Below are 9,324 nucleotides of genomic sequence, written 5' to 3'. Positions count from 1 at the left end.
CCGGGGGAAGGATGCTGTGCTCAACGCTGCTGCGCTCAACGCTGCTGCAACCATGCCTCTTCTTTGCACTCCCCATTTCCTGCCCAGCTACAGCTGTGCAAGGTACTATTTGGTCCCCACATGAATGCCGAAAAAATCACTAGTTATATGATATGGGAATTAAAAAAATCTGTTTGCTTCCAAGCGTAAACCAATGACTGTGGCAATGGTTTGCAAACATGGGGTTATGGCCGCAAGTCAGCTTTTTTTCCTTGGTTCTGGGTACAGTCACAAGCCTGGCAGGAATCCATGTCAGCTAAAATGCATGGCAGCAACTGGCGTCTCCTGGAGTTTTGCAGCTGAGTGGGGTCACAACAGGAAAGAGTTTGGGAAGGCGGCACTGCAGGGTTGGGAATAAACATCTCCCCAGGGCAGACTTTCCATAATTGGCCATGACAAGGCTTCTTTCTCCAGAGAGCTGGCCTGTGAGGAAGCAGAATGAATCACTGCTCTGGTCCAATTTGGCAAGTGCCGTGATTTAGCCCTGCTTTGCACAGGGAGGAGATGATGATATAGACTGAAAGACAGAGGAGAAACGTAGCCAAAGGCTTCCAAGCTGGGAGATGAGTTTGGGTTCCCACTCATTTTTTGCAGGTTTACTCAGATCCTTAGAAGGAAACCCTGGCAAAAACCACTGGTACAAAAACAATTCCCTTTATCAACAATGCAGAGGGAACAATGGGGACTCCTGAACACAAAGCTCATACAAACAATAATAACCATTTTATTTTGCATTGTTAAAACAGCAGTTGATACGCAATTCTTCCTTCCAGTCCCCCACTTCGTTAACTATTTCTGTCACCCTTCTGCTCCCAGATACAGATTTATGGGAGGGAATCTGAGTGGTTGGAGTTGGTGTCCTGCAACATGGTGGTGACCACATGGCTGTGCAGCCTTCTGTGAAGAGGAGGGTTGAGCGTGGTTTCCTCATGCCACCCTGTACCCTTGGAAAAGTCCCACTTTCTTTCAAATATGAGGAAAAAGGGATGTTGTTTCTGCCATCCTTTCTCTGGATGGTGGTCATCAGTGCTATCTTTAAAACTCCTTGCTCTCTCAGGAATCTTACCAAGCCTGGTGACCTGACAGCAGTTCACAGCCTGTTCAGTATCTGATGATTAATCCCCTGCCTTTAAAAATATGCACTTAGTGGCAGAACCCCACAAAAATATTGGTGGAGCCAGAGCTGCTTTGCCAAGTGGCAGACTTAGACTTGCTCTTCTTGGAAAGCTGGTTTCCTGTCACTGGCTTTCTCTCATCACTGTTTTCCAGTGGTTTGGAGAGAGGAGAAAGGGAAAAAAAAATTGTTCCTCCCAAATACCTCTTCTCTTTTACATCCCCTTTCCTCCATGTGTCCTCTCTGCTATTCCAGATTTCAGGAATTCCATCAGCCAAAGGGCTTCCTAACTAACCCCGATGCAAAAGGAGAAGCAAGCTCCCTGCAAAACAAGATCCCTCGAAAAAGAAGACAGACAAGCTTAATTTCCATCCCACCTTCTCCCGCTCCTTCAGAGAGCAAGCAGATGGAACAAAAATCTTCCCTCCACTGTCAAAGAGCAGTAGCTCAGAAAAGTCAAATCTGCATCTTGTCGCAATATGAGAGTTCAGATCAAAGCATCAGCCTTTTACTCATTTCTAATTTGATGTTAGGAACATTAAAATTTTATTTCTTATGAGATGACTACCAAAGCTAATGCAGGCAGCTACTGCTGGGCTGGCTACAAGACTAGAGCTTGGGGCTTCCTATTCTAAATGCTCCCACCACTCGAAATGGAAAGCTTGGTCAGCACGGAGCAGCAAAGGGCCGTGGCATGCAGCTAAGTTTGCATGCTAACAAATGCAGGTTACCCAGATCTTATTTTCCCTGGAGATACCAGCATTCCTATTCACCTTTCTTTTTGAAGTCTGTACAAGGCCAAATCCTGCACCAGATTCTTACCCAGTATCTTTTCCTGGGTTCTGCTGAGGCTCTGGGTAAGGCCTCCGGGCTGGACTTAGCAGCACCACATGCAATACTGGTCAGATGAATACAGCATGAGCACAAAGCTCATGACCTTTCCAGCAGAGCATTTGGGGAATGACTAACACTGCTGGTGCCTTCAAGGTCAGGAGTTTGTGGGACCCCATGTGGATTCTCCATGTGCTCTCTGCAGAGCAAGGTGGGTCCTTTCTGGGAAGGAAAGCACAAAACATCCTGGGAAGTACCAGAGGTTGTTTAGAGAAGGTTAGAACAGGGGACACACTGGAGTGTAAGGCACCCATGGTCAAAGAGTTTATGTGGCAGTTTTCCCTTTGGTGTCCATGTGTCAGTCTCTGGATCATAGCAGTCCAAGGAATCCAAGTCCTCAATGACATTGTCCGCGGTGAGACATCGTCCTCCTGTGACATACAGCTTGTTCTTGATGACAGTGGCCCCATGATGCATTCGTCTATCCTTCATGTCTGCACATTTAACAAACTTGTTGCCTTTTGTATCATAAGCAATTATTCTCCGGGTGTACCCTAAATGCAAAGCCAGAGGTGGAAGAGACAGATGGGAATTAGAACTTATGGCCAGCAGAAGGAAAGATAATATATTTCCTGCTAGTCTTCAATAAAACCTATTATACTGGAACATAATTTGGCAGAATTAAGATATCTAAGCTGGGAAGTGATGATGTGTCACAAGAATGCCTGTCTGTCCCTCCCTGTTTGTCCTCACCCTGTCTCATAGTACCTTGTCAGCCAAGGCTCGACGGGCACCATAAAACCCATCAGATCAGGCAAGCAACCTGTCAAACACAGTTGGAGCTTGCAGTTTTCTGCATGTGCCTTTAAATGTCCCAAAGTATTTCTTTTCACCCAAGAGAATCCTAGAGCTTCACTCAGAAATACAGAAACCAATGGCACATGGGAAGGGAACAACAATGCCTTGTTGCGTTGGAACTGTAGCTGTCTACTGAATGGAGCTGGGTACTCAACAGCCCAGTGCCACCAGTGCTCGCTCCACTCCCAAAGCCCTCGGTACCACGTCTGTGCTGGCCACCATGCCAGTGACCCAATGGACAGCTCTTCCACTGAGGGATGATGTAACCTCGCATCTGCTGAGAGGTAAGGGCTGGTACCAGGCCCATTGCCCTGGAGCACTGGAGGTTTGGAAGCTTGGTACCCAGGCAGTACCTTGCCCATGTATCCCTGTAGTGCCAAACTACCAATGACATCTGATCCATCAAAGTGCCACGGGTAGAGGCTGATCCTCAGGTTGAAAAAGACACGGAGAAGTTTTCCCTCTCTGAGTGTTTCACGTCTCTCTCAGGACATTTCACAGTTACTCCCAGGAGGCAGCTACAGAACCAACAGACCCCTGTAGCCCATCCCAACAAGCTGTCCATGGCCTTGTGGTAACCACGTTCTCCACCCTTCCAAGAAGAGCAGTCAGAGAGGGCCAGGCTGTGAGTCAGCACGGGAGGAGAAGGACCCTGATGTCCTTGGCTTCCTCCCTTCTTCTGCAGAGCAGTAACTTGCATTGGCTTTTCCCCAGTTTCCCCCCACCTAGGTCCTGCTACTTGGAGTAAGAAGGTGCCTTGTGGAGAACCTGTCCCTGCTTCCATGGCCATGAGACCCCATGAGAGATGTGTATGGAGGGTGGACACACTCCTCTTTTCCTTCCCATGATCCATGTGCTTTTTGAGGGAGCACCCCAAGCAGGAAGACTGCAAAATCCCGCAGGAGCTGGGCAGGGGCAGGTGGGAGGGAGGGAGGGTGAAACAGAGCCCTTACCACCTACGATGATAATCTGGTCTCCAATCACGACAGCTGGTGCACAGACATTCTTCACCACTCTGGTCTCCATCCGAAACCACGTATTCCTGGAGACATGGTAAACCTGACAAATAAATAAAGATACACATGCAGCTGTTTATGTTGCATTTTAACTGGCAATTGTAATTACACAGGAACTTACGGTTTTCATTTTGTCCTAATGAACACAATCCTCTGGCTTGAACTGCTGGAAATCTGAGAATTTACCCACTTTTTTTCCTAATATGTCCCCTTGGAAAGCGTTCTAGTTCTCCAGGCTTGTCTGCTCAGGAGATGCTAGCACATGCACTAAGGCAGAGTGTATCTGCCATATGCAAGCTTCTCAGTTGTAAATCTTTGCATGGCCATTAAATCATTGTAATTCCTGGATAATGCTCTCCCAAAATGCAAGCCATTTAATTTCATTTTCCAGTTATTCTGTGTATTCCTGCCTTAGCCTTAGCAATTTCCTGGGCAAACAAACCTCAATTTCACCTAGCTCTGCTGGCAGCCACCGTGTTTGCCCAGCTGCTATATTTGAGCTGGTGGCTGGTATGCACTCAGATTGGCAAAGGGACTTGTTGATGGGACTTAGAGTGGTATCTAAGTCATCAATTTATGTGAGAAAAAGAGCTGTTGCCAGATGATGATCATTCAGTCATCTGTATCTGGGCGACGCAAACTTTTATGTCACGTCATCCGCTTCTTAATATAGCAAATATCTTCAGGACATCTCACTAACTGATAAATACGTTTCCTTCCCCCTGATAATCAAGTAGTGTTATCACTGGAAAGAAGTATTGCTCATGTGCTGACTGCCATCTTAGCCTTTGATGATCCTTATTAGTTAAACACCTAAACCAGTGAAAACCACTCGTGGGGAAGTAACACTACAATGTTGCTAAAGCATCAAATCAGATAAGAAAGGATTTAATGTATTTTTTCCTCCTAATAGAGTGTAATCGCTGAAAGCAGGCAGAGAGCCAGCAACATGTGGCAGGAGGCACATTTTTAACACAACTGTTTATATGAAATAACTGTCAGTTTAAGTCCTGGCCCTTTGATGAGTGAGAATCTAATCACTCTAATGATCGTGAATCTTTGCTTTTGCTGCGAGCGAGCAGGTGTGCAGCTGAGACCCCAGCTTGGCTGCCAAGTGGAAAGCACTGATTTAGGTGAGATTGGCTACAGGCATGAAGCCAGGCAGGGAGGTCGGCCGCTGCCTGCCACAGCATCACCTGCAGCAGCCCTCGCCCCAGTGCCCACCAGCAGCAGAGCTGACTGACACCCAAAGAAGTACCTCGGGGCTTGTGCCTGAAAAACACTCAAAGGGGAAAACGAAAGAGTTGTAATGCTCCTTGCAGACCCGACTTCCCAGAAGCCATGTGTCAACTCATCCTGCCTCTTGCTGCAACTCACAATAAAGTTTTTTTGGGGAGTTTGATTTCCTCAGGAGGGTGATGAACTGCTGAATACCTTAGATGAAACTGCCTACAACAAGCAGGACTGACCATTACCTGGATCAGCCGGACAGGGTTTTGCATAATGTCTTCTCCTCCAAAGAGGTAGACCCTCTGATCTTTGGCAGCAACAGCAGGGTGAAGGACGGCAACAGGCATGTTTGCCATGCTCTCACAGGTGTTGTAGATGCTATCATATCTTTCCACAGAACTCAGGATTTCCTGGTTTTCGCCAATTCCACCGAATGATAAAATATAATTTTTATATGCCAAGCTTCTGTGGGAGTAACGTGGAACTAACATGTGCTCAACCAACCTCCACTGATTGAGTTTGAGGGAATAAATGTAAATATTATCACTGACCGGGCTTTTCTTATTGCTAACAGGCATCCCTCCGAGCACATAAATATTGCTGTGTAAGCTCACTGCAGAGGCTTTGTACAGGCGCATAGGAAGTTTGGCCAGGCTTAGCCACTGGTTCGTCTTGTCATCATAAAGCAGGACATCCCTTGTCTGCTGGCTGTTCTTCCTGCCACCAATGATGATGAGGAACTCTTGGTTGGAGTACCTGCGAGGAACATGCAGCATGGGCTTGATGTCAGGTGTGTTGGTGCTGTACAAGGAAAACATATGTCTCCGGGCTGACTCAAGGATGCTCCTGCAAGTGGGCGAGGACTGAACAAGGGAGTCATTGGCGATGAAGTGGAAGAGGAAAGTTGGATGAACGTACTGAAGCCGGACCTTCTTGAACAACTCTTGGATGTAGCCTTGTCTTGCCTGGAGGTCATGCCGGATCCAGACCATCAGTGTCTCAAAGACCTGCTCCTCTTCCCCACAGAGCTCATCGTCCCCAAGGTAATCGATGAGCTCCAAGGGACAAAGGTCCTTCAGATCCTCAGAAGAGGCCACCTCAGGAAAGCATTTCAAAGCCATAGCCTTGGCTTTCTTATTCAGGCTTTGGCAGTTCAAGACTTTTGCCAGTCTGATCATGCTCAGACAGTTGTCAGGAGTCAGCTTGTCTTGGAGGTAGGCAGAGCAGGCCTCAAACAGCTTAGCGTACTGCAGCATGGAGGCCATCTCCAACAGGCATAGGACATTCTCAGCAGATATAAGAATCTCCCCTGTGTAAACATAAAGGATAATCTGATCCAAAATCTCGGCATCGATGCCCTTCAGGATGACTTTAGCCTGGCGACTCTCTCTGAAGTCATTACAGAACATCGCCTTGAAGTATGGACTGCTGGAAGCCAGCACGTTTCGGTGGCAGGGGATTTCGAAGCCCCCGGAGCAGAGGGTAACATCAGTCAGCATCCTGCTCTGCCGCAGAGCATTCAGCTGCCTCAGCAGTTCGGAGGAGAAGTCCTGGTCTTTGAAGAGAAACTCCTCAGTGGATCCCTCCTCCATAGCAAAATAGGAGAGAGATGAATTCTGGACTTGGCAGAAAAAAACAAATTCTTAGCAGCTTTTATTGAAATATCCAGCTCCAAGGGAACAAATCGGGACTTTGATGTTGCTCTAAATATCCATTCACTGTTATGCATAAAAATGGAACATGGGTTAAGCACAGTGGGAAAATAATAAAGAAGCTAAAAGGTCACTAAGACCCTTTAAAATTTTCATAAAGTTATCAGATAGGTTGCAGCTCTGAGGTCAGCACTGCCTGTGTCCCTGGCAAGAAGCAAAAGCACTGAAGTTATCTCACTGATTTGGGATGAAAGCTGGACGGCTGAAGCAATTGGTTTGTTCGTTTTAATCATGTTGAATAAATGCACTTAGACATTTATTCACTATTTTCAAGTATTAGCAGTTTAGTAGCTTGCGCCTCTTTCCCCTAGAGTTAGTCACTCCCAAAGAATGTAAATCTGGCAGAGCTGAACTCTGCAGCAGGGCAAACGAAACCCCAGAGACTGGGAATCTGCATTAAAATGGTTATTTATTAACTCTGCTTAGCTATGGTTTTTTTATGTTAATCAGACACACAATGACTAAATTAAGTGCCAGGCAGAGCAATATGATGAGTATCTATTGTCATGGCTAACTGCTCGACCTGCAGTGAAATGGTAGGGTAGAAACGTTTACCTTCTGTTGTCCTTCACTGCATGCACTTACTCTCTGTCGTTTATTCTCTGCTGAGATTTTCCATAGCTAGAGCCTGGATAAAAACTTATAAACCCACAGGACGTTTCTTTCAGTAGGTAAGTGATTCATAGAGGGTGATTTCTGGATGTGTTTATTCTGAAGTCACTTTTGCCGCTTTCGGGAGCTGTGCGCAGGAGCAGCGAGGTGGTGGGGCATTGTATACATTCCAGCGCTAAGAATAGGCGCACACGGGCTTCTCACTGTTATCACATGTGACGCCGCCGTTGCCTTTTGCAATGACCTGGCCGGTACTGAGCATGCCCGAGTGGTGTTTTTCTGGCAAATGTTTACATATAATAAATAGACACGGAGAGGAAAGTTCACTTATAAAAGTCCTGGCCGTCCTTTTGGAAACAGCAGCAGGACCCTGTCCTAAAGTGCCTGGGAACTCTAGAAGCCTGTAAACAGTCTGCAACGCCTCGTGCTAGGTAATGCACTGTCACTGTAGTTTCATGGAGAAAAAGGGAGAGAGAAGGGCTTCCAGGGACCCCGGTGGGACGGACCGTGTCTCCACCTTATGGAGAGATCTGGGGAGCATCGGCCCATTGCAGTCTGGTGGGAGATGCTGATGCACCGGGACCCCTGCGCCCAGGGCTGCCCCAAGATGGGCAGGGAGACCCCAGCTACCTCTGCCAAGCAGAGAGTGAAGTTCACTCTCGGAGCAGTTTATCTTTATGATGCTGCTTGATATTTCAGATAGAAAATATCAGGTTGTGGCCTTTTGTGTAAGGACCTCAGCTCTCTGAAACCCTTAGCAAAGGACTTCTCAAGCAGGTGGCTTGAGGAAGCTCAGCATCAGGGATGGGAGGACTGGAGCGGGTTGCTGAAGTGAGTGCAGCAAGGTGGAAACCAGGTTCCCAGAGTGGCAGGTCCCAGGGTGGCACTTAGTTCCCCAGGGCAGACACCTCGACGGGGTCCCTAACTGCAGATGCCTGCATATGAACAAGGTGTCTGAGCTCTTTTGCGGCCAGTGAGGTCTAGTCAATACAACCAAGTCTGCTGAGTTATTCAGGTCACCAGTAAGTACAACCTATATTTGGGCAGGTGAACAGTCCTCCAGGTACTGCTAGGTCTCCACAGGTGCTCAGATGCCTCAATCACATGTAGGTGTCCATATTTAACACTCCCATGTAGGTATCTGTGATGATGAGCCTAAAGCCATCCCCAGGGCTGGGATCAGTCGAGCACCTCGTGCCAGCGGAGGATCCTCCACAACGCCAGCTGGCCCCCGGCCGGGGTCTCCAGCAGGTCCAGTGTGATGTGTCCCAGCACTGTGCCAATTTCCTGGGTGTTTCAAGAAAAATGGCATCGGCTGCCCATGCCTGGGTAACTGGATTGGGCCCCTCATCTGTGCTGAAATTACTCCCTTTGTTCTAGGATGGGATTGAATCCAAAATGTTGTTTCTAAGCATTGCTACCACAGGGAATCACAAGGTTAAAGCAAAACTCCTTCTGATATTTTCAAAGCCAAAGCTCATGGGTGAGTCATGTCTGCGTCTAGTCACAGCAAGGCAGATGAGCGAAAATCGTTGGGAGCCACAGTGCCCTTATGTCAACTGCCGTGCTGCGCTGGCGTTTGCAGACCTCCATATGTTCCTGCCCCAGCGTCCACGGCCCAGCAGACTGCAAGGATGGGGGCAGCTTGTTCCTCTAAAAACAGCAGCTTTGCATCACAGGTCATGCCGTACGTGGCCTTTCCCAGAGACTTTTCAATGCAGCGTAACAACATGGTGAAATGCCTGAAGGCTAGACAAAACCCTGAAGGCTCAGACCCGTGTTAAAGACAGGGTGGAGTTGGGCTGGCATAGCTTTTTGGAGGCTGTGGCATCTTCCCTTCCTGCACAATCTGTGTGTGTGTGTGCACACACATGTGTGAACGGCCAGGCGAGGTGAGGGAGGGGAAGGGCAG

The 9,324-nt window shown here is 47.8% G+C and overlaps 1 protein-coding gene across 2 annotated transcripts; it reads right to left on the bottom strand.

The window, feature by feature from the left end:
* Positions 1-766: 766 nt before the first annotated feature.
* On the bottom strand, positions 767-7,557 carry KLHL38 (kelch like family member 38). 2 transcript variants are annotated; one of them, XM_072851929.1, is made up of 4 exons: positions 7,356-7,557; positions 5,334-6,806; positions 3,796-3,901; positions 767-2,538 (listed from the first exon to the last, which is right to left on the bottom strand). In XM_072851929.1, exons 2-4 carry the CDS (start codon positions 6,678-6,680, stop codon positions 2,252-2,254), a joined length of 1,740 nt encoding a protein of 579 aa, XP_072708030.1. In that variant the 5' UTR covers positions 6,681-6,806; positions 7,356-7,557; the 3' UTR covers positions 767-2,251. The 2 variants fall into 2 exon arrangements, with proteins under 2 accessions (XP_072708030.1, XP_072708031.1); XM_072851930.1 differs by having other exon boundaries at positions 5,334-6,704.
* Positions 7,558-9,324: the final 1,767 nt, after the last annotated feature.

The sequence above is a fragment of the Ciconia boyciana genome, chromosome 2, assembly GCF_034638445.1.
Source record: "Ciconia boyciana chromosome 2, ASM3463844v1, whole genome shotgun sequence".
Classification (NCBI taxonomy): Eukaryota; Metazoa; Chordata; class Aves; order Ciconiiformes; family Ciconiidae; genus Ciconia; species Ciconia boyciana.
The sequence above is the reverse complement of the archived record's forward strand: the minus strand, read 5'-3'. Positions and strand labels throughout refer to the sequence as shown.

What these genes read in the sequence shown, in the direction of transcription:
- KLHL38 (XM_072851929.1), bottom strand. Translation starts at nt 6,680, where the DNA reads ATGGAGGAGGGATCCACTGAGGAGTTTCTCTTCAAAGACCAGGACTTC. An exon ending in ACCCTGTCCGGCTGATCCAG is followed by an intron (nt 3,902 to 5,333) that starts GTAATGGTCAGT and finishes TTTATTTGTCAG; the next exon opens with GTTTACCATGTCTCCAGGAA. An exon ending in CCAGATTATCATCGTAGGTG is followed by an intron (nt 2,539 to 3,795) that starts GTAAGGGCTCTG and finishes CTTTGCATTTAG; the next exon opens with GGTACACCCGGAGAATAATT.